The 24602-nt window shown below is 39.2% G+C and overlaps 1 protein-coding gene and 1 long non-coding RNA gene across 2 annotated transcripts; both read right to left on the bottom strand.

Moving 5' to 3' along the window:
• Window positions 1-3504: 3504 nt before the first annotated feature.
• LOC127533937 (homeodomain-interacting protein kinase 1-like) lies at window positions 3505-5159 on the bottom strand. Its single transcript, XM_051948104.1, has 4 exons — window positions 4977-5159; window positions 4780-4890; window positions 4606-4689; window positions 3505-4485 (listed from the first exon to the last, which is right to left on the bottom strand). The coding sequence occupies exons 1-4, from the start codon at window positions 5031-5033 to the stop codon at window positions 4309-4311; spliced, it is 429 nt and encodes a 142-aa protein (XP_051804064.1). The 5' UTR covers window positions 5034-5159; the 3' UTR covers window positions 3505-4308.
• Window positions 5160-21080: 15921 nt separating this feature from the next.
• On the bottom strand, window positions 21081-21557 carry LOC127533970 (uncharacterized). The gene is made up of 3 exons (XR_007941868.1): window positions 21451-21557; window positions 21254-21364; window positions 21081-21163 (listed from the first exon to the last, which is right to left on the bottom strand). It is a non-coding gene; the product is annotated as an uncharacterized LOC127533970 (long non-coding RNA).
• Window positions 21558-24602: the final 3045 nt, after the last annotated feature.

Below are 24602 nucleotides of genomic sequence, written 5' to 3'. Positions count from 1 at the left end.
GCCAGGCCATATATGCCGCTGATTGCTGATTGGGCGCGGCTGTGCTCCACGGCAGCTACGCCCAATCAGCCTGAGCTGACAGCTGGCCAGGAGAGCAGCACAGAGAGGGGAGGGACCATGACAATCAGGGTGGAATGACTGAACAGAAACAAAACTTAGAACTTAAAATAAAACACATACTTGCAGAAGAGATTAATACATACAAACATGAGTTAGGGAAGTTTTGGCCCCGCCTCTTTTAACTGTTCCCAGCATTCATGAGCCTGCTGAGGCGTGGACGGTCCTGGTGAGCTGTCCTATCATCAGCAACTGCTGTTCAAAACATATAGGATTACAGAATACAGAGATTACTTTATCAACCCATTTTCCAAATTGCACCCCAGCTACATCAAAGACACATACGACTTTGTTCACAAAATGAAAAATTATCAGACACACAGCCACATTCTTATTTTTTCCATAGATGTAAATTCCTTATAGAAACTCCACTTGGAGTTGCTGCACATGTTTAACAAGAAAAACACTCAGAGAGCAGCACTCTGCCAAGGCTGCTCAGTCATATGACTGTTCACTGTTCTGCCTCCTTGCAACTGCCAGATGGACCCTCTTGACACAGTGCCCTAAGCAGGTCCAGATGCTCAGGGTTGTGGATTCCCATCCCTGTGTTCAAGATCTCAGACTGGATGCTGTAGTCGTTTTTGAGTACTTTCACACCTGGCACCTGGGTGACCCGAACCTGGGGGGAAAAAAATTAAATAAAATGAAAAAGTGTGTCTCAAATTGTACAAAGTAGAGCATTGATTCAGGGAGCTTTGTCATCTGACAATTAAGCAGTTTATTTGGATGGAAGTAACTGTATAAGGAGATGTTTCACCTTACCATAGGATCAACAAAAACAGTGTTTCCCAGACTGAGAACTGCTCTGCCTCGATGCTGCAGGCCTCGGATTTTCTGGCTGATTGCCCTGGTGACCTGCAGGAACATGTGTCCATTTAAATAAAGGCAGTGGGCCGTCAGCTTGAGCGCCTTTATAAGAAATCTGGCCTCACTGTCCACTCTCTTCTTGATATGGACCATGTCCAGAAGTATAAAGAAGCCCTAAACACTGCATGCTCCAATCACTACTCCTCAATCATCAATAACTCTAAATCCAGACAAAAAATTTTTTCAGGACTGTGAACAAACTGCTCAAGCCCCCGGTCTCTGCCTCCACGAGCACCCCTGAGAAGTGCCAGGCTTTTCTTGACTTCTTTGAGGCTAAAATAAATAAAATATCCTTCCTCCATCTTGCCAGTGTCCAATGAATGTGAGGAGTTGCCGACAGGAGTGGATTATACTGTTCTGCTATTAGATCAAGGTTTTAGTGTGGGAAAAGAGATCACAGGCTAGCCTCCCTCAGGCCATTCTACAAAGTCTGAGCACATATTTTCTGGTCATGCACACTAACAACTTTTTCAGATGGATGAAACAATCCTGGACCTGGGTGGTGACTCAACATTTGTAGTTCTAGAGCAGATTGTCTCTTCCACCACGATGTCTAAAACTATTTCTTAGATTTAAAAAAATGGTGAAGTTGTGGACATTCAAGTGTCTTTTTTGGCCCAAACAGACATAGAATCCAGCAGCCAACAAATGGTTCTTGTATTTATTTTGTCATCCATTGAGTCGTGACACTTGAATAAAACTGCATTTTAAGGTGTTCCTTTATATTTACTTGTCAAAGGAGTGTTTATGCACTGGTCATTTTATCTGATCATTGTCTTTTAAAGCCATACTCAGCCCATGTGGAGATTACCTGAGTGGTAGAGAATTGGCCAAAGATGTACATCTAAAAAACTTCTTGTGCACAATTGGTTGAATTTAACCCCCTTTTTCAAAAACTAAATATAAATTGTATAAATGAGCTTTTGAACTTGATGCATTTATGGTTTTGGTCAGTGGTGGATTTATTTTCCTGTTTTGTACATTATACAGCTTATTATCAAATTAAATCAACCTAAAGCGGTTATCCTAGCCCAGAACAGAGGGGAAAAAACTTTTAGGAAGTTCACAAAACTTCCAAAATAAGGTTTGTCTGATGTAAAAAAAAATACACTTGTTGGTACACATTGATTGATGAGGACATCAACAATGTTTTGAAATGTTGCTAATCCAATATCTTGCATCCTTATTTATGTCTAATTTGTTCAATCTATGCGCAGACAGAAACATAAAACCAACTATTTTCAGTTTCAGTGGGAGTTACGTGCTACATCCACATCTTAGCTTAGTATTTTTCAATGTTTTTGCTCATTCACGAGCTGCCTCCCCTTCTCTCTGCAGTCCTTTCATAAATTTTGAATCCTGCTCTTCCTGACCCTCCTGAACCTGCAGCAGCTGTCACTTTGTTTGCTTTCACAGTCAGACGTTTTAAGTGGGACATCAAACAGAGAGTCGCCGTTTGTTGTCTTGCTGTTTGATACTTTCTGCAGGTGTACCTTCTCTTTTTGGGGAATTAAAGCACAAGAAGCTAAAAGTTAACGGAACAACGTCATCCCTTGATCTGACTGCCTTTCCCAGGTTCAGATGAAAGCCATAAGAAAGAAAGAAAATGTCACTTAATGCCTGTTTGTTATTTAAAATACATGCATTCCTGTAGAGGTGTTTTTAATAATTTTATCAGTTAGTGGATGATGATGTTATTTGGGTCCATTCATCCCTATTTTAACTTTTAGACTATTACAAGAACAAGATATCAATGAATTTTGCAGTTGGTCATTGTCTCCATAGGGTGAATCTATTAAGTAAGTCCACAGCATTCTCACTAGTGTGACTTATCTTGCCTCTCCAACCTTTCATATATCTGTTTGAATCTACTTACTACAAAGGCCATAGTGTGACTTTATCATTGTTTTACCTTATAATGAACTAATTGAGCTAATTACACAAACTGCCCACATGCAAGTCCAATCTAAGCTAAACTGCTGGACAGAAAGTAGTCCTAGTAGTCGGTAGAAAAAACTTTAAAACTTTACATACTTGGAAAGAATGTAGTATTTTGAGCAGAATAAACTTTTTAAACCTTTAGTTGTTAAGACACAAAGTACTTTTTTTTAGGTGCAATAACCTATAAATCGTCAGCACTTCAGTACTTGGAGAGAAAATTGTATATTTGGTGGAATAAACCTTTAAATTATATAGACTTAAAAAAGCATTTTAGGGGAAAAAAAACTTAAAATTTTTCAAAATTCGATAGGAAGTAGTTGGGTGGAATAAACCAATATAACTGATTTATATAAATGAGCTTAAAATGGTCATATTTCATTGTAGTCACTTTATTCAAAATGTTAAAAAATGATGTGTTTTGCACTTGTTGAAAGTTGCATAAAACCAAAGAATTCAACTGAGAAGCCATGACTGACTCAGGCCAGTTGTGAGCAACAACCATGTGACCAAAATCCAGACACTTTTTGGGTGAACCTTTCAATTCATTTTCAATAAATTTTATTGACCAGTTCACGTGTGTCATCTCAAGACACTTCAATAAGAAAAGTAAAGACAAAATTATAGAGAGAAATCCAACAAATCCAAAGTTTCCTTTGGATTCCCTGTCTGAACAAGCACTTGGCGACAGTGGGGAGGTAAAACTCCCTTTTTCAGGAAGAACCCTCCGGCAGAACCAGGCTCAGACAGGGCGGCCATCTGCCTCGACCGGTTGGGGTGAGGGTGAAGGAGAGAGAGAACAGGAAAAGTGAAAAGAGTGGAATCCTGTTGCAAAGACCAGGCCTTCCTCTTCAAGTGTGGGAAGCCATGCGTTAAAGACGCTTCACAGTGAAAAACTGTGACAGTGAAAGACACTTGACAGTGCTGCTCAGTCCATCACATCGGACACACAGCAGCAGCAGAACGTCTTCTTTATCCAAGAGAAGACACGTTGGAAGCAGTTCTTCTTCTTCTTCTTTGTCTTTCTCTGCTCCTTCTCAGTGACTTCAGTGTCTTCATCCTCATTACTATCCATGCTGTCCTCAGTGTCTTCAGCAGTGTCAGCATCGTCACTGTCCTCATACTCACTGCTCTTCAGGTCACTGTCCTCATCAAGCAAGCCTGTCAGGTTAATTCTGTTTTCAGGGTCTGCAGGCTTAACCATGATGGACAGGCTGGTGGAGGGTCTAGATTCATCGCTAAAAAAAGGAAACATACACTGTTGGGTTTACATCCGACAAGCAGAGAATGTAAACATGGAAATCAACAAAAGTCCATATCAGTCTTTTGTCACCTGCTGGGCTGCTAATGTCTCACAACCTGTGTACAAAGTAAATAGAAACACACTTACCAACTGCTGGTGGAGGAGCTGCTGCTGAGGTAGCTTTTGGTGATAAAGGGATGCTTGAGGATACCACTGGGGGTGATTCTGTCGTCATCATCCCACTGAAGCATCGCCTTCAACAGCTCGATGCACTCCCTCCTCTCATCAGCCTCTGCTGGGTTGTCCGTCTCAGAGCACAGCTGGTGCAGAAAACATTTTGAAAGTCCAACAGTGGTCAAATCACCTTCCACCGTGAAATGTGAATACCATAAATGAACGGGACTTTTCAGCAACTAGCTGCTGCTTCCTAAACTACCTACCGTTTTCATTTCTTCCAGAGAGTCGAACTTGTAAACTGTGGGGTCGGAGTGGACGAGATCGGTCCCAAAATAATCCATAGGTGTCTGAAAGAAGAAAACAATGATGCTTACTAAAGTCTTTATCTTATTGAGTGAGTAAAGGTCAGAGGTAAAATCACAGTAGGAGTATTGTACCTTCAGCCGCCACCAATCATTTGGCATTCTCTCAAAAAATAATCGTGATCTCCGGCCAGCATCGATGAGATATTGCGGCGGCAGATCCAGCAGATGGATCATGCGTCGGAGCTGCAGACAAAACATAACACCATGTTAGACCTGAAGCTAATCCTGTGACAGCTTCTAATGTGTTTCAGCTGCAGTAATTTACTCACTGTCCAGTATTCTGAGTCTGATCCAAAGAGACTATCTTGAGTCATCATCCTGGCCATCACGCAGCCTAACGACCAAACGTCGATGGCCTCTGAATACTGCCGACCCAGGAAGATTTCTGGAGCTCTAAATGTGGAAAAAACATCAAATGAAGATGTGACACAGTAGACAATAAAGAGACAGCGCTGAATTAAAGATTTCTCAATGTTTAAAAAGTATCAGTATTTCATACCTATATGCAAGTCCTTGGCATAGCTTTCCTGCCCTGGCTTTGGACTTGTACTTGGCCAAACCAAAGTCAATCAGCTTGACCCTGAAGGGCTGCTTCACGCGATCCACCATCATGATGTTATCCTCCTTCACATCAGTGTGGATGATGCCAGCACTCTTTGTTGTTTTCAAAGCTCCAGCCAGCTGCAAGTAACAACATTTATCAGGAGTTTGTTAAAGAATTCTGTCACATGACAATAAAAGTAGAAGTTGTAAAGGTTCCTGAACCACCGATGTTGATTCTAGCACCACTGAAGGAGAGAAATATAAGGAGACAATAGAAGGTCACACCTGCTGAATAACTGTACGGACGTGTTCCAGTGGCATTGGCTGTGGTAAATTCTCCACATAGTCCCACAGGGTGATGTCCAGTTTTTCAAACACCAGGAGCCGCGTATTTTCTACAAAGATGTCTCCTTTGTAGTCAATGATGTTGGACTCCTTTGAGTTGTGGCTCATGAGCTTTTTCAGGATTTTCGCCTGTGGAGACATAATATGATTGCTGAGCCACATAGTCCAATCAGTTCTTCTCAACAACTAAAAAGTACATAACATGACCAGTACCACTACTCAGAATCTTGTAGTGGTACCACCTCTTTTTCAAACAATATCTTTTTTGTGTCACTGTTCAGCTGAAATCAGTGTCCTACCTCATGGTCAAGATTGTTCCTTTGGGGCACCTTTATAGCCACGTGCTCTTCAGTGTTGTCTTTCACACATTCCAGCACTGTTCCATAGCTTCCATCTCGCAGTTCTTTCACCACCGTGTAGCCTGTTGGGACTTCGGAACGCTGCCTTGAGGAACTCCCCTCGGAGGAAGATGAGGATGATGATGAGGATGAGGATGATGATGAGGATGAACTTTGAAAGTACATTTTTGTTTTGTCCCAGAAGACTGAAAGTGAAACAGACACAAAAGAGAACCATAATCTATGGATGTCTTTTTAAACCATTGGTAATCTACCACGCTGTTGTGATCTTAGTTTTCAATTATATTTGCTAAATATTGAACCAATTATCATAAAACAACAGCACTGAGTGTTACAACCTGTTCTGAATTGTGTTATAAGACATATTGGACAGTATTGCAGCAAAACTACATGGATGTTTCCTCAGAAACTCCAAAGTGTTTACTTCATTAAACAGAAGAGAGGAGTTACTTACTTCCAAAAGTTTGGTTATCTAGATTTTGCTGAAATGTGGATGTCTTTGAGTTTGGTGTGAAGCTGGTTTCACTAAACTACTCAATAAACGAATAAATAACTCAATAAAATACATTGAAATGGTGTCTCCACTCAGAGTTTTTGTGTTTGGCATGAATTCTAGAATGCCTTTAAAAACTATTTAAAATTTCTCAGCATCGTTTCATTTTGAAAATGGCATGTTAAATGACCAAAACTGGCACTGTTTTTCTCATCTATCTGCACTTAATAACTTACAGTGACATATTCTGAGTAATGTTGTTATAAATTGTTGAAATCTCTCATTTGTTAGAACATTTTCTGCTTAACTGTGTCTCATTTGACAGATTTTTCTCACATAAAATATATTTCAAAAATATATTAAAAATGCTAACTTTTAGAAATGTGTTCAGCATTTTTATTCACAAATCAAGATATTTGAGATCATTTTTTTAAAGCCTGTTTATCCACGTCCAGCACATTTTTAACATATTGCAGGCATTTGAGGTAATGTTTAAATGACAGTATCTCAAGAACTAATACAGATAAAGCATGATTTTTTATGGTTAGTTCTAGTTTCAACTACAGGACAAGTCGATGAAATAATCTCTGATAGCAGGTGAATTGAAATTTAAAAAATAATTAAAATTGTCACTGAAAGTCTCATCTTTGAGCACACATTACCCTCAAAAAACAATAATGCAGAAATCATCCAATGATATTTTCTGACACTTTTGTACTTGCATAATCCAATTTCATTTTTGGATTCCATGTTGCAAGTTAAGGAAACAGAATGAGCTATTACCTTACTTATTACACTTACTGAATTAATTTACTTATCAGAAAAAAGTGACCTTAAATCTTGCTCACATCAACGCATCAGACTATCATTATATACTCCAAAATGAACATTTCCCAGTAGAAAAATCCCAACATATCTATGCATTTGGTCATGGTTGTATCAAATTATTCCAAGTTTGAAGCTTTAAAACCAAATTTTGTCTTAACAAAAACATTTGTCCTGCTCTTTACAGGAGTTGGTTTTAGTTATCCAGTTATGACCAAACCTGAACACATCACTTCCCTTCCACGCTGCTAAGATCTGACTTTTTAATAACAAGATGTTAAAAATTACAAGACAAGTACAAAACTGAGTGTTACATCCTGTTCTGACTCACGGATTTCTTTACAAAATGGACAGAGTTGTAGAAAAATAGATCTTAAAACTGCCTTCTGAATGTTTCCTCTGGTGTTTGCTTCATCAAACAGAACAGTGAAGTCACTTACCTCAAAAATGTTGGCTTCTTTGGACTTTGTTGAAAGGTTGATGAGTTTAATCTCGATGTCCTGCTAATTTCCAGTAGTCCTGTTGTCCTGCTGAAATCCGTAAGACACTGTCCCCAACTGTCTGCACACTGACACTTATATGCAGCATGAATTCTAGAATGTCTCATTCTGAACTATTTTTAGGGGTGTTCATTCTGCATAGAAACCATTGCATATCTTGACAACGGTACTTCAGATCATGCTCAAACTTGGTAGGGGTATTACAGGGGTCCTGAGGAAGTGCAGTGGGGAGTTTGAATCAGATTGGATGAATGGTGGTGTTTATTCGATGCAATGAAATCAAGGTAGTCACATTCTGACAGCAGTCTCAGCACTACTTTGTTTAAATGTAAACAAAGCAGCAGTTATTTTTTAAATTTTTAACTGTCGTATTTACTGTAAAGAAAGCACACAGTGGATGGGTTTGGGTTCATGTAAAATGCTGAAACACTGGTGTAGTCACTGTATATGAGGAATATGGTTTTCCAAAGGGAACAAACTTGGAGTTAGTTGAGCCTTTGCAGAAAACATGTTGGGGGTAAATTGTGCCATCAATTATGTTGAAGTAAAGTTTAAATTTTACACCTCATATAATGTAAGATCTGTCTCCATTTGTTCATGTATGACCTGATGGGCTGAAAAGTCATTCTGTGGATCTTCATCTGCCACCTGACGTATGAACTTCCCCTTCTTTACTTCTCCTACAGCTCTCTCCAAATCCTTAAGAGAAGCTGAAGTCCTGTCTGTCTTCCACTAGTCTCAAAATTAAAATGTCACATAATTTTGGTTCTAACATGTCCATCCATCCATCCTCTATACACCGCTTTATCCTCACTAGGGTCATGGGGGGTGCTGGAGTCTATCCCAGCTGACTCGGGTGAAGGCAGGGGACACCCTGGACAGGTCACCAGTCTGTCACAGGGCTACATATACAGACACACAATCACACTCACATTCACACCTACGGACAATTTAGAGTAACCAATTAACCTCAGCATGTTTTTGGACTGTGGGAGGAAGCCGGAGTACCCGGAGAAAACCCACGCATGCACAGGGAGAACATGCAAACTCCATGCAGAAAGATCCCAGGCCCAGGCCGGGATTTGAACCAGGGATCTTCTTGCTGCAAGGTGAAAGTGCTAACCACTACGACACTGTGCAGCCCTAAATATTGAACCAGTTATCATAAAACAACAGCACTGAGTGTTACAACCTGTTCTGAATTGTGTTATAAGGCATATTGGACAGTATTGCAGCAAAACTACATGCATGTTTCCTCAGAAACTCCAAAGTGTTTACTTCATTAAACAGAAGAGAGGAGTTACTTACTTCACAAAAGTTTGGTTATCTAGATTTTGTTGAAATGTGGATGTCTCTGTGTTTGGTGTTAAGCTGGTTTCACTAAACTACTCAATAAACGAATAAATAACTCAATAAAATACATTGAAATGGTGTCTCCACTCAGAGTTTTTGTGTTTGGCATGAATTCTAGAATGCCTTTAAAAACAATTTAAAATTTCTCAGCATTGTTTAATTTTGAAAATGGCATGTTAAATGACCAAAACTGGCACTGTTTTTCTCATCTATCTGCACTTAATAACCTATAATGACATGCTCTGATTAATGTTATTATAAACTGCTGAAATCTGAAATTTGTTTGAATATTTTCTGCTCAACCATGTCTCATTTGTATAATTTTTTATAGCACAAAATATGGATATTTATAACTGTATTTGTATATTTTTATTAATATCAAGTACTTTCAGATAATTAAAAAACTCAAAAGCCTGTTTATCCACTTCTGGCACATTTTTCACACATGAAAGGCATTTGAGGTGATGTTTAAATGACAATAGTATAATATTTGAACCGTAAGGGAATCCTGAAAGGAAAATCTCAGTTTGTTCTCAAATCCCAAATAGACCGGTGTCAGCTTTGAACAATAAAAACAGACTTCCACCCTCAGAATGTTTATACATGTCTCAGAATGTTCAGACAGTCAGATTTAAGAGGCAGATGGAAAATGTCACCAATTGATCTGTCCTTAATAACTCCGAATGAGGACGCCTGGAAATTGCTCTGCCAAGTGACACATGCCCTGCTGTTTCCAAATGATGTTGTGCTTTGTAGGATTTCTAGACGCAGTTATACATTCTTCTTTGGGGAGTAAAGCTGTGAAGTGATGTGATTCTGACATTTGGAGTTTTTATTGTTTAGAAATTGACTCAACTGAACTGAACTGAACTGTGTGAACAACTAAAGCTTTAAAAGGCTTATTTCCACCAAAATACTACTTTCTCTCAAAATATGTAAAGGTTAAAAGTTTATTCCACTCAAATAGCACTCTCTGTCTTAACAACAAAGGGTTTTTTCCCCAAAAATGGTGTTTTGTGTTCAAGTATGTATAGTTTTAAAGGTATAGTCCACCAATATACAACTTTCTCCTCAAGTACTTCAGTTTTACAGTTCATTTCATCCAAATAGTACTTTCTGTCTTAATGACAAAAGGTGATAAAGTTTGTTACCCCTCAAATGCTTCTTTCTCTCCAAGTATGTGATGGTTTTAGTTTATTTTACCCAAATAGCACTTTCTGCCTTAATAATTGTGGTTTTAAAGGTATAGTCAACTTAAAATATTACATTCTGTGCCAGTACTTAAAAAGGTTATTTCACCCAAATGTTGACTTACACTGTAAATAGTCCTTCAGTGATGCAGTTCATATTACTTTATTTCACAAAGCATATCTGCTCCAGTAAATCAATTTAAATTTTGTTTTGCGTTTCTGAAAGTTACAGATAAGTAATAAGTGTGAATATTCAACTAGCTTAAAATTTTCTATCCCAAAGTTGATTTTACTGAACCTATCACAAAACTGATTTAAAAAAGTCAATTTCTGAGCGTTTACCAAAACTACAGCTTTCGGACACGCCCACATCCTGCAGGACGAAGGAACGTGTCCAGGTATCATTCAAACACTGGCGCCTTCCTTTGGTTGACTTGGTCTTCACAGAGAAGCTACAGACATGTAAGTAACCGTTTTCATTGCTCAAAAATAGGTTTTACCCGAATGAAGATGAGCCTGCTGCAATATTCAATCCCGACTTTAATGCAGAAGCATGGCTTGTCTTGTTTTCCCACTGTGTTAGCCAGTAATGTTGCTTAATGTGATGTAGTGAAAAACGGCTAACCTTACAAAGTATATTTCGTAGACAAATGAGGTTTCTACTATATATTATCCTCAAGCGTCATCTTCATGATCGTTTTCTAGTAGGATTATAATTATTTTTTTATTCTGTTACTGCTACTGTTATTTATTTTTTACTGCTACTGTAGAAATTCCAGCTAGCAGCTAGCTGTGCACGGGGCTAATGCTAACATGCCAGCTAATCATTAGCAGCGCTGTTTGTAGTTCCTGTTCGATTCTGTACGGATGGCTATACAGATTCAATTTCTCGGGCTCTGTTAAACACCGTTTTTGGAGCTCCGGATAGTGAAGCTAATGCCAGCAGTGCATGGTGACTGGTTGCTTCAACCGGGAGCATTTCTTCTAAATCGCTGTGACTGCAGAACAGCTGCAGACTGGTGGTGTCTGAGCGCTGAACGCACACTCAGACTGAGTATGTGCTGCTGTTATGGCAAAGAAAATGACTAAACGGCAGATAAAAACAGCTCTCCCATGGATAGGGAACGGCAGGCATAGGTGTGGTCTGTGGAATTTAAAAAAATAAATAAAATTCTAATAATCTGAGATAATGGATGTCAGATTTGCATGACCTATTATCATTAAAATGTACACAGGCTTGAAATATTTTACTGCCCATCTAAGTAAAATAGAATATATAAAAGTATAATTTTTAATCACATTATTAAACTAATGAACTTTTCACAATATTATTTACTGAGATTCACTGGTAGACTTTTAATCCACTTGTTATATAATAATATTTTTATCAGTTGTTTCTTTGCATTGAAATTCTTTTTGATGTTCTTGTTGCTTCTTCAGAAGACCTTCAGATCAGAGAAATACAACCCAGAAGTTCTGTGTCAACATCAGGTGCAGCAGTTTATATCCTAAAGTAAATCAAGCAGGTTAGAGGCTATTGCAGTTCATGGTTTTTGTGTTATACTGTAATTTACACACAGATTTAAGGTGTTCATTCATCTCCTCACCCCTTATGGATAGTCAGGTGAAGTTAAATAGTAAATTTTAAAGCTTTACAGGAAAACATAGGTTAAATCATTTTCAGCATTCTGCTGAACTGCTGCTACAAAGTGAGACTTTTGTTAAAACCTATACCCACAGTAATACCTCTTTATTTTGTTCTGACAGATGGGATGGCCCTGTAAATTATAGTATTAGTTACATGATGGCCAAAACATACAGCTCCAGTAGAATGGAAGTGGTTGTGCAGTCCCCAGGAGTGGCAGAATTTAAAGAAAGATGGCCGCCCCTCTTCAAACCATTCCAGGTAAATCATTTCTCATTTTACTGTTCCTGAACCTACACTTATTTTAAACAGTAATAATGATTGCATAAAATTCAAAGGCTGTGTTTACACCTCCTGAAAGTCCCAAACACCTGCTGTCTTTCAGATCAGTGAGGAGGTTCGTAGGTGCACTGCAGTTCCACTACAGTCAACATTGATGTCCCAGCTGGACAGGTACACTCCAAAGCTCCTGCAGCTGTTTGATGCAACGGGAGGAGCAGAGGGTCAGAACATCAAGAACATGCTGATGGAACTGATACAGGTAAGACAAGAGGGGTTTATTAAGCCCCAAAACATACAACCACACTGACATCTGAAAACTACTCACACATGATGGGGTTTACTTTCCACATGACAGGAAGTTTAGTTTCTATTTTGTTGGTTTATTTTTGTTTATTTATTGTATGTTGTATGTTCCTTGTTTCCCATCCCTCCTGCTCCCCCTCCATCTTCCTCTACCTCTATCTTTCTACCTCTCCTCCTCCTCTGTCCCTCTCAACCTGCCCGGCCAGCAGGCAGATGGTCCCCCCACATAAAGAACCAGGTCCTACTTGAGGTTTTTTCCCTGTTAAAGGGTGTTTTCCTTGCCACTGTCTCCTTAGGGCTGCTCTGGGAGTTCATATGGGTTCTGTAAAGCGTCTTAAGACAATTTGATCTCTAATTGATGCTATATAAATAAATTGAATTGAATTTATTTATTATTTCAACAAATGAGACATTTCATCCGAACTGTGTTCTCTTTGTATGTCACACAGGGAACAACAGAGACAAATATACACGAGGAACTGAAAACTCAAAGGTTGAGAATCTACACTTGCCAGGATCCAGATGCTGCTGGTATTCTCATCGAGGACCAGTGCTTCCTGGTCTTGAAACTCCAGCAAGAGTATGCTGCCTACTCCTTGGATTAACATATGCCCTAAATCTGGAATATACACCCAAACTCTCAGACATTTGAGGTCTTCTAAAGACTTTGTTTTACTAGACTTTCTGCAGCCAAAACCAACAGCAGCTTCTTGCCTAAGCTGGTCCACCATGAACGGTCACAGTCCTCTGATATTGAAGAAGGGAGTAATATTAAAAGATCTGTTATCGGAGACCCAATTGTAGTTTTGGGAGGAGGTGATCTGCCCAGACAACCTGCCAGAAAGGAGTCAGGAGCTGCAAAGTTTCTTAAAAAACACAGACGATAACAGAAATACGTGCATTGTGTCTGTCTGATATCATCAATTAGTTTATTTATTCTTAATGTCTCTTTAAATTTAGACTGATTAGGATTAAATTCTGTTGTTGCAGAGGATTAGATGAAGTGAAATGGACACAAATGGCCACTGAATCATTTTCTTCACCTGGAATATCTTGGGGATGAATCATCAGCACAAATCACCAGCAGTAATAGAAAATGTTATCAGGCTGTAACTGAAACTTGAGCTTTGCAAAATCAACTCAATACTCTGAGCTGCTAAACTGAAAAAAAAACAAAACAATTTGCATTTGTTCTGTGACTGCCTTCTTCATTGCACCGTTCCTTAATTAGCTTGTTATTTCTATGTTTAAAAAAGCAAAAACATCATATACATCAGTGATAGGATGACATTTAGAGGTTGGAGTGTTGAAGATGATGAGGCTGATGAGGGTTATAATGATTGTAGTGGTTGTGATGACGGCAATGAGGACGATGGTGCCAGCAGTGATAATGACGGTGATAGAAAAAAGGATTATAATACACAAAATACACAGTAGATGTTCTTGGGGCTGACAATGAGGATGCTAATGAGGAAGATGACGGTGGTATTCATGTTGATGGTCCACCTAGCCGTCCATTTTCGTCCTCTTATCCAGGGTTGTGTCACAGTGGTAGCAGGCTAAGAAGGACATTCGAGACACCTTCTCCCCAACAATGCTTTCCAGCTCTGTACAAAGACGTTCCCAGGCCAGATGACATATGTATACCCCCCATAAAGTTCTGCGTCTACCCTGGGATGTCCTCCCGGTTGGATGCTCTCTGAAAACCTCCAAAGAGAGTTACCATCAGATGCCAGCACCACCTGCATGTTCCTATGAGGTTAAAAGTGAACCAAAACAATGTTTAAACATTCAAAGGAGTTTTGGAAGATGCTGTCAGACTATGATAAATGACAACACACAAAAAAGACATTCAATTTTTTAAAGATGTTATTGAGACCTCAGAAAGCAGAATGTCATTCTGAAACGTTCCTCTCATGCAATTTGTTAACAAACGTGGAAGTTGGAAGTTGCTGTTGAGAACTTTCTTCTATAAAACAATCCTATTATGTTACATGATATGTGCATCAAATATTTTAAGAACATTTCTACAGTCTATAGAGAACTTTATCCTGCCTTTAAAATGACTGGATTCTGGGAACTAAATGAAAACTTCCCACTAAAAGCATTACAAGAACTTTGCAGAACATTTTTAAAATTTCTAGTTGGGTATCCAGAGCTCATGACCATAGCTGAAGGTAGGAACAAAGGTCAGTTCCCTCTTCACCACAACAGTCCCGTACAACTTCCACACTACAGCTACTGTTTTACTCCATGTTCCCTCGTGACCTGCATATCATGGTACAGTGAACCCTCGCTATAACGCGGTTCACCTTTCACGGCTTCGCTGTTTCACGGATTTTTTTAGTGCAGTTTTTTTATGCTTTTTTTAAACACTTCATTGTGTTCTGCATCCTGATTGGCTAAGGGACTGACCAACATGAACAGTCTCTGCGCCTCGTCTCCTCTGCCATACAGGCCAGCGCTGCCTGCTGTGGAGCGCTGGATCATTTCTCTCCTTGGTCTCCATGTAGTGAGACACCCTGAAAGACGGAGCCGACGGACATACAGACATACAGACATCATCACAGCAATGAAGAGTCCATTAGTGATGAGTGAGTACTGACCCTTGAGTGTTCTGAGAAACAACTCCGACTGAGAATGAACGAATGAGTCCTAATAGACGATGGAAGACACAATCCAAGCTGTTAAGGACTCTTGAAGGCAATCATTGGACGGTTGAAATTGTTGCTGCTGTTTAATGCGTCTGCATGTCAGAGAAAAACACTCCAAACCCTTGAACGGACAAAAGCATAAAGGCCGGCTTATGTCCCTGAAAGGCTGCACTGGTCAAGATATCCAATGTTAAAAAATGAGCCAAACAGTGCGAGGTGGCAGGATATTCAATTCAATTCAATACAATTTTATTTATATAGCGTCAATTACAGTCAAATCGTCTCAAGACGCTTTACAGAACCCATATGCCTGACCCCCAGAGCAAGCCCAAAGGCGACAGTGGCAAGAAAAACACCCTTTTAACAGGGAAGAAACCTCGAGCAGAACCCGGCTCTATATAGGGGGGGACCCATCTGCCTGCTGGCCGGGCGGGTTGAGAGGGACAGAGGAGGGCAAGGGGGAGGGATGGGAGAAGAGGGAGGGGTGGGAAAGCACGGAAAACACAACACACATTTGGATACATGTATGACAGGATATGTGACACAGACAAAGTATAAGCTAACATTGAAAACTGACTCATAGTTTACTCTGATGATGTACGGGTCTGACATTAAACATACTCCATATATAGCTAGCAGTAAAATTCAAACAGTATGTAAGTTAGCATAACAGTATAGTGAAGGCGATGCAGAGTTGACTGGTGGAAAAGGGGAGTTGGAAGCAGAGGGCTGGAGGAAGGTCAGCAGCAGCATCCCACAGTGGACATGATGGAGACTGGACCAGCTGGTGGAACATCAACCACAGATCTGAAGCATCCAGCTCTGGGACCAGGGACACTCGGAGAAATAGCACAGGGGGAAACAGAGTGAATGTACTGCAATAACGGTATACATATTAAATGTAAAGGTAGATAGAGAAGGGCTCAGTGTGTCAAGAGAAGTCCCCCAGCAGCCTAGGCCTATAGCAGCATGACTAGGGGCAGAACGAAGGGCCCCTAACTATAAGATTTGTCAAAAAGGAACGTTTTAAGCCTGGTCTTAAAAACAGAGAGGGTATCTGCCTCCCGAACCCAAACTGGGAGCAGGTTCCACAAGAGAGGCGCCTGATAACTGAAGGCTCTGCCTCCCATTCTGCTTTTAGAAATTCTAGGAACAACAAGTAAGCCTGCAGTTTGAGAGCGAAGAGTTCTACTAGGATAATATGGTACTATCAGATCTTTAAGATATGATGGAGATTGGTTATTAAGAGCTTTATATGTCAGAAGAAGGATTTTAAATTCTATTCAGGATTTAACAGGAAGCCAGTGAAGAGAAGCAAGTATAGGGGAAATATGATCTCTTTTGCTAACTCCTGTCAGTACTCTCGCAGCAGCATTTTGGATCAACTGTAGATGTTTAAGAGAGCTATTTGGACAACCCAATAATAAGGAATTTCAATAGGCAAGCCTGGAAGTAACAAAAGCATGAACTAATTTTTCTGCATCACTCTGAGACAGAATGTTCCTGATTTTTACAATATTACGCAGGTGAAAAAAGGAAGTCCTACAGACTTGCTTTATGTGTGAGTTAAAGGACATGTCCTGGTCAAAAATAACTCCAAGATTCCTCACAGTAGTACTGGAGGCCAACGTAATGCCATCCAGAGTAACTACTATATGGGAGAGGACTCGAAGGAGAATTCATTCATATTTATTCCTCAAACAATCATCAGTGTACAGGGAATGAAACTGTGATTCTATGTCAATGAAGATTAATGAGCATCATCAGCTGGACAAGTTCTTGTCAACAGAAGTGACCCATTGCAAAGGTTTTCTCACCTTCTGCTTGGATTGGATACATTTTCACATGTAATCCAATACAGAACAATAGCCTTGGCCAGTATTGTGTCTAAAATTGTTGAAAATATCTTATTAGACAAGATTTCTCAGACGATTTCCTCTTCAGATAGCCAATTTGGTTTTAAAGCAAAGCTTGGCACAGATATGTGTATTTATGCTCTTAAAGAAATTGTAGCCAAATATAAGAATCAGAACTCCTCTGTTTTTATCTGTTTTTTAGATGCTTCCAAAGCTTTTGATAGAGTGAATCATCAGAAATTATTTATGAAATTGATACAGAAGGGTGTCCCTAAGTATATTGTCCGGTTACTGGTTTATTGGTATGCTCAGCAAGCAATCTATGTAAAGTGGGGAAATAGAGTGTCTTCCCCATTTAAAGTGAGCAATGGGGTGAGGCAGGGAGGAATCTTATCCCCTATTTTGTTCAACTTGTATTTAGACGACCTCTCAACACGACTTAAGGCCTGTAACACTGGTTGTATGGCTGGCAGTGTTCTAATAAATCATCTAATGTATGCAGACGATCTTGTCGTGTTCAGTCCAAGCACTGCTGGGCTGCAACAGTTACTTAAGGTTTGTTCATATTATGGTATCGAGCATGATATCCAGTATAATGTACAAAAAAGTATGGTTATGATATGTCGAACAGGAGAGGATAAAAGTGTCAATTTTCCGAATTTTTATTTGTCAAATAATGTGCTGAAAGTAACAAACAAAATAAAATATCTTGGTCACATCGTCACAGAGGATTTGTCTGATGATGATGACATAAATAGACAATGTAGAACATTGTACGCTCAGGCAAATACACTGGCATGAAAATTTGGGTCTTGCACTGAAAAAGTGAAGATAACGTTGTTTAAATCATATATCACACCTTTGTACACTGCTCACCTTTGGACTAAGTACAAGAAAGGAACATTACAAAGACTGCAGGTGGCCTACAATGACGCCTTGCGTGTTCTTCTTAGGAGACCAAGATGGGCTAGTGCGAGTGAGATGTTTGTGTCAGCCAGAATTAATACTCTGCAAGCCACACTGCGTAAAATGATGTACAGTTTTATTTGTAGACTGAATATCTCAAATAATGAAGTGATTGTGTCACTGGTGAATATTGGCTGTAGTGCCATTCGCTATCAGTCTGGGATGTGGAAGCACTGGTATAGCTGTCTCTTTAAAGGGACGTTTTAACTGTTTTTGATTGTATCCTTTTTGTGTCTTGTTGTGTCTTTGTTTTTATGGTGTGTGTATTTGGACCTCGTGTCTGGAATAAAGTTGAAATAATAAATAAATAAATAATCAGCAAATGTCTGTTAAAAATAAAGAGTATATTTGGTCTTATATGTTGCAGAAACAGCCATGGTATCCAACATGAGTGAGCAAATCACATTTATTTCACAGATTCATGAATTAATGTGACTTTTGTGGGAATTCCATCTGTCTCTCCTTCCACTTGATTTCCAGTGATTTGCTGTATCTTCATTTTAATTACATGGAACTTCTAAATTACTTGAATTTATAGTAACTTTCCACTGTAGAAATGGCTTTTTGATGAGGACATCAACAATGTTTTGAAATGTTGCTAATCCAATATCTTGCATCCTTATTTATGTCTAATTTGTTCAATCTATGCGCAGACAGAAACATAAAACCAACTATTTTCAGTTTCAGTGGGAGTTACGTGCTACATCCACATCTTAGCTTAGTATTTTTCAATGTTTTTGCTCATTCACAAGCTGCCTCCCCTTCTCTCTGCAGTCCTTTCATAAATTTTGAATCCTGCTCTTCTTGACCCTCCTGAACCTGCAGCAGCTGTCACTTTGTTTGCTTTCACAGTCAGACGTTTTAAGTGGGACATCAAACAGAGAGTCGCCGTTTGTTGTCTTTCTGTTTGATACTTTTTGCAGGTGTACCTTCTCTTTTTGGAGAATTAAAGCACAAGAAGCTAAAAGTTAACGGAACAACGACATCCCTTGATCTGACTGCCTTTCCCAGGTTCAGATGAAAGCCATAAGAAAGAAAGAAAATGTCACTTAATGTCTGTTTGTTATTTAAAATACATGCATTCCTGTAGAAGTGTTTTTAATAATTTTATCAGTTAATGGATGATGATGTTATTTGGGTCCATTCATCCCTATTTTAACTTTTAGACTATTACAAGAACAAGATATCAATGAATTTTGCAGTTGGTCATTGTCTCCATAGGGTGAATCTATTAAGTAAGTCCACAGCATTCTCACTAGTGTGACTTATCTTGCCTCTCCAACCTTTCATATATCTGTTTGAATCTACTTACTACAAAGGCCATAGTGTGACTTTATCATTGTTTTACCTTATAATGAACTAATTAAGCTAATTACACAAACTGCCCACATGCAAGTCCAATCTAAGCTAAACTGCTGGACAGAAAGTAGTCCTAGTAGTCGGTAGAAAAAACTTTAAAACTTTACATACTTGGAAAGAATGTAGTATTTTGAGCAGAATAAACTTTTTAAACCTTTAGTTGTTAAGACACAAAGTACTTTTTTTTAGGTGCAATAACCTATAAATCGTCAGCACTTCAGTACTTGGAGAGAAAATTGTATATTTGGTGGAATAAACCTTTAAATTATATAGACTTAAAAAAGCATTTTAGGGGAAAAAAAACTTAAAATTTTTCAAAATTCGATAGGAAGTAGTTGGGTGGAATAAACCAATATAACTGATTTATATAAATGAGCTTAAAATTGTCATATTTCATTGTAGTCACTTTATTCAAAATGTTAAAAAATGATGTGTTTTGCACTCGTTGAAAGTTGTATAAAACCAAAGAATTCAACTGAGAAGCCATGACTGACTCAGGCCAGTTGTGAGCATCAACCATGTGACTAAAATCCAGACACTTTTTGGGTGAACCTTTCAATTCATTTTCAATAAATTTTATTGACCAGTTCACATGTGTCATCTCAAGACACTTCAATAAGAAAAGTAAAGACAAAATTATAGAGAGAAATCCAACAAATCCAAAGTTTCCTTTGGATTCCCTGTCTGAACAAGCACTTGGCGACAGTGGGGAGGTAAAACTCCCTTTTTCAGGAAGAACCCTCCGGCAGAACCAGGCTCAGACAGGGCGGCCATCTGCCTCGACCGGTTGGGGTGAGGGTGAAGGAGAGAGAGAACAGGAAAAGTGAAAAGAGTGGAATCCTGTTGCAAAGACCAGGCCTTCCTCTTCAAGTGTGGGAAGCCATGCGTTAAAGACGCTTCACAGTGAAAAACTGTGACAGTGAAAGACACTTGACAGTGCTGCTCAGTCCATCACATCGGACACAGAGCAGCAGCAGAACGTCTTCTTTATCCAAGAGAAGACACGTTGGAAGCAGTTCTTCTTCTTCTTCTTTGTCTTTCTCTGCTCCTTCTCATTGACTTCAGTGTCTTCATCCTCATTACTATCCATGCTGTCCTCAGTGTCTTCAGCAGTGTCAGCATCGTCACTGTCCTCATACTCACTGCTCTTCAGGTCACTGTCCTCATCAAGCAAGCCTGTCAGGTTAATTCTGTTTTCAGGGTCTGCAGGCTTAACCATGATGGACAGGCTGGTGGAGGGTCTAGATTCATCGCTAAAAAAAAGGAAACATACACTGTTGGGTTTACATCCGACAAGCAGAGAATGTAAACATGGAAATCAACAAAAGTCCATATCAGTCTTTTGTCACCTGCTGGGCTGCTAATGTCTCACAACCTGTGTACAAAGTAAATAGAAACACACTTACCAACTGCTGGTGGAGGAGCTGCTGCTGAGGTAGCTTTTGGTGATAAAGGGATGCCTGAGGATACCACTGGGGGTGATTCTGTCGTCATCATCCCACTGAAGCATCGCCTTCAACAGCTCGATGCACTCCCTCCTCTCATCAGCCTCTGCTGGGTTGTCCGTCTCAGAGCACAGCTGGTGCAGAAAACATTTTGAAAGTCCAACAGTGGTCAAATCACCTTCCGCCATGAAATGTGAATACCATAAATGAACGGGACTTTTCAGCAACTAGCTGCTGCTTCCTAAACTACCTACCGTTTTCATTTCATCCAGAGAGTCGAACGTGTAAACTGTGGGGTCGGAGTGGACGAGATCGGTCCCAAAATAATCCATAGGTGTCTGAAAGAAGAAAACAATGATGCTTACTAAAGTCTTTATCTTATTGAGTGAGTAAAGGTCAGAGGTAAAATCACAGTAGGAGTATTGTACCTTCAGCCGCCACCAATCATTTGGCATTCTCTCAAAAAATAATCGTGATCTCCGGCCAGCATCGATGAGATATTGCGGCGGCAGATCCAGCAGATGGATCATGCGTCGGAGCTGCAGACAAAACATAACACCATGTTAGACCTGAAGCTAATCCTGTCACGGCTTCTAATGTGTTTCAGCTGCAGTAATTTACTCACTGTCCAGTATTCTGAGTCTGATCCAAAGAGACTATCTTGAGTCATCATCCTGGCCATCACGCAGCCTAACGACCAAACGTCGATGGCCTCTGAATACGGCCGGCCCAGGAAGATTTCTGGAGCTCTAAATGTGGAAAAAACATCAAATGAAGATGTGACACAGTAGACAGTAAGGAGACAGCGCTGAATTAAAGATTTCTCAATGTTTAAAAAGTATCAGTATTTCATACCTATATGCAAGTCCTTGGCATAGCTTTCCTGCCCTGGCTTTGGACCTGTACTTGGCCAAACCAAAGTCAATCAGCTTGACCCTGAAGGGCTGCTTCACGCGATCCACCATCATGATGTTATCCTCCTTCACATCAGTGTGGATTATGCCAGCACTCTTTGTTGTTTTCAAAGCTACAGCCAGCTGCAAGTAACAACATTTATCAGGAGTTTGTTAAAGAAATCTGTCACATGACAATAAAAGTAGAAGTTGTAAAGGTTCCTGAAACACCGATGTTGATTCTAGCACCACTGAAGGAGAGAAATATAAGGAGACAATAGAAGGTCACACCTGCTGGATAACTGTACGGACGTGTTCCAGTGGCATTGGCTGTGGTAAATTCTCCACATAGTCCCACAGGGTGATGTCCAGTTTTTCAAACACCAGGAGCCGCGTATTTTCTACAAAGATGTCTCCTTTGTAGTCAATGATGTTGGACTCCTTTGAGGTGTGGCTCATGAGCTTTTTCAGGATTTTCGCCTGTGGAGACATAATATGATTGCTGAGCCACATAGTCCAATCAGTTCTTCTCAACAACTAAAAAGTACATAACATGACCAGTACCACTACTCAGAATCTTGTAGTGGTACCACCTCTTTTTCAAACAATATCTTTTTTGTGTCACTGTTCAGCTGAAATCAGTGTCCTACCTCATGGTCAAGATTGTTCCTTTGGGGCACCTTTATAGCCACGTGCTCTTCAGTGTTGTTTTTCACACATTCCAGCACTGTTCCATAGCTTCCATCTCGCAGTTCTTTCACCACCGTGTAGCCTGTTGGGACTTCGGAACGCTGCCTTGAGGAACTCCCCTCGGAGGAAGATGAGGATGATGATGAGGATGAGGATGATGATGAGGATGAACTTTGAAAGTACATTTTTGTTTTGTCACAGAAGACTGAAAGTGAAACAGACACAAAAGAGAACCATAATTTTTGGATGTCTTGTTAAACCATTGGTAATCTACCACGCTGTTGTGATCTCAGTTTTCAATCATATTTGCTAAATATTGAACCAGTTATCATAAAACAACAGCACTGAGTGTTACAACCTGTTCTGAATTGTGTTATAAGACATATTGGACAGTATTGCAGCAAAACTACATGGATGTTTCCTCAGAAACTCCAAAGTGTTTACTTCATTAAACAGAAGAGTGGAGTTACTTACTTCACAAAAGTTTGGTTATCTAGATTTTGTTGAAATGTGGATGTCTCTGAGTTTGGTGTGAAGCTGGTTTCACTAAACTACTCAATAAACGAATAAATAACTCAATAAAATACATTGAAATGGTGTCTCCACTCAGAGTTTTTGTGTTTGGCATGAATTCTAGAATGCCTTTAAAAACTATTTAAAATTTCTCAGGATTGTTTAATTTTGAAAATGGCATGTTAAATTACCAAAACTGGCACTGTTTTTCTCATCTATCTGCACTTAATAACTTATAGTGACATATTCTGAGTAATGTTGTTATAAATTGTTGAAATCTCTCATTTGTTAGAACATTTTCTGCTTAACTGTGTCTCATTTGACAGATTTTTCTCACATAAAATATATTTCAAATATATTAAAAATGCTAACTTTTAGAAATGTGTTCAGCATTTTTATTCACAAATCAAGATATTTGAGATCATTTTTTTAAAGCCTGTTTATCCACGTCCAGCACATTTTTAACATATTACAGGCATCTGAGGTAATGTTTAAATGACAGTATCTCAAGAACTAATACAGATAAAGCATGATTTTTTATGGTTAGTTCTAGTTTCAACTACAGGACAAGTCGATGAAATAATCTCTGATAGCAGGTGAATTGAAATTTAAAAAATAATTAAAATTGTCACTGAAAGTCTCATCTTTGAGCACACATTACCCCAAAAAAACAATAATGCAGAAATCATCCAATGATATTTTCTGACACTTTTGTACTTGCATGCCAGGATAATCCAAAACAAAACATGCAGAATATTTTTGTTATGAAAAAGAAAATGTGATGAACTTTAGTAACTGATGGAGCAGATATGACAAGTTGTACCACCAAAGACAAAAATATTGCTGGATAGCATAATCCAATTTCATTTTTGGATTCCATGTTGCAAGTTAAGGAAACAGAATGAGCTATTACCTTACTTATTACACTTACTGAATTAATTTACTTATCAGAAAAAAGTGACCTTAAATCTTGCTCACATCAACACATCAGACTATCATTATATACTCCAAAAATGAACATTTCCCAGTAGAAAAATCCCAACATATCTATGCATTTGGTCATGGTTGTATCAAATTATTCCAAGTTTGAAGCTTTAAAACCAAATTTTGTCTTAACAAAAACATTTGTCCTGCTCTTTACAGGAGTTGGTTTTAGTTATCCAGTTATGACCAAACCTGAACACATCACTTCCCTTCCACGCTGCTAAGATCTGACTTTTTAATAACAAGATGTTAAAAATGACAAGACAAGTACAAAACTGAGTGTTACATCCTGTTCTGACTCACGGATTTCTTTACAAATTGGACAGAGTTGTAGAAAAATAGATCTTAAAACTGCCTTCTGAATGTTTCCTCTGGTGTTTGCTTCATCAAACAGAACAGTGAAGTCACTTACCTCAAAAATGTTGGCTTCTTTGGACTTTGTTGAAAGGTTGATGAGTTTAATCTCGATGTCCTGCTAATTTCCAGTAGTCCTGTTGTCCTGCTCAAATCCGTAAGACACTGTCCCCAACTGTCTGCACACTGACACTTATATGCAGCTTGAATTCTAGAATGTCTCATTCTGAACTATTTTTAGGGGTGTTCATTCTGCATAGAAACCATTGCATATCTTGACAACGGTACTTCAGATCATGCTCAAACTTGGTAGGGGTATTACAGGGGTCCTGAGGAAGTGCAG

Source organism: Acanthochromis polyacanthus, chromosome 5 (assembly GCF_021347895.1).
Source record: "Acanthochromis polyacanthus isolate Apoly-LR-REF ecotype Palm Island chromosome 5, KAUST_Apoly_ChrSc, whole genome shotgun sequence".
Classification (NCBI taxonomy): Eukaryota; Metazoa; Chordata; class Actinopteri; family Pomacentridae; genus Acanthochromis; species Acanthochromis polyacanthus.
The sequence above is the reverse complement of the archived record's forward strand: the minus strand, read 5'-3'. Positions and strand labels throughout refer to the sequence as shown.

Bases quoted from the DNA above. Each gene is read 5' to 3' on its own strand.
- LOC127533937 (XM_051948104.1), bottom strand. From the start codon at position 5,033: ATGGCCAGGATGATGACTCAAGATAGTCTCTTTGGATCAGACTCAGAA. The intron at 4,891-4,976 runs GTGAGTAAATTA...TTTTGTCTGCAG, and splicing joins CAGACTCAGAATACTGGACA to CTCCGACGCATGATCCATCT. The intron at 4,486-4,605 runs GTAGGTAGTTTA...TTTCTGCACCAG, and splicing joins CTCTGGAAGAAATGAAAACG to CTGTGCTCTGAGACGGACAA.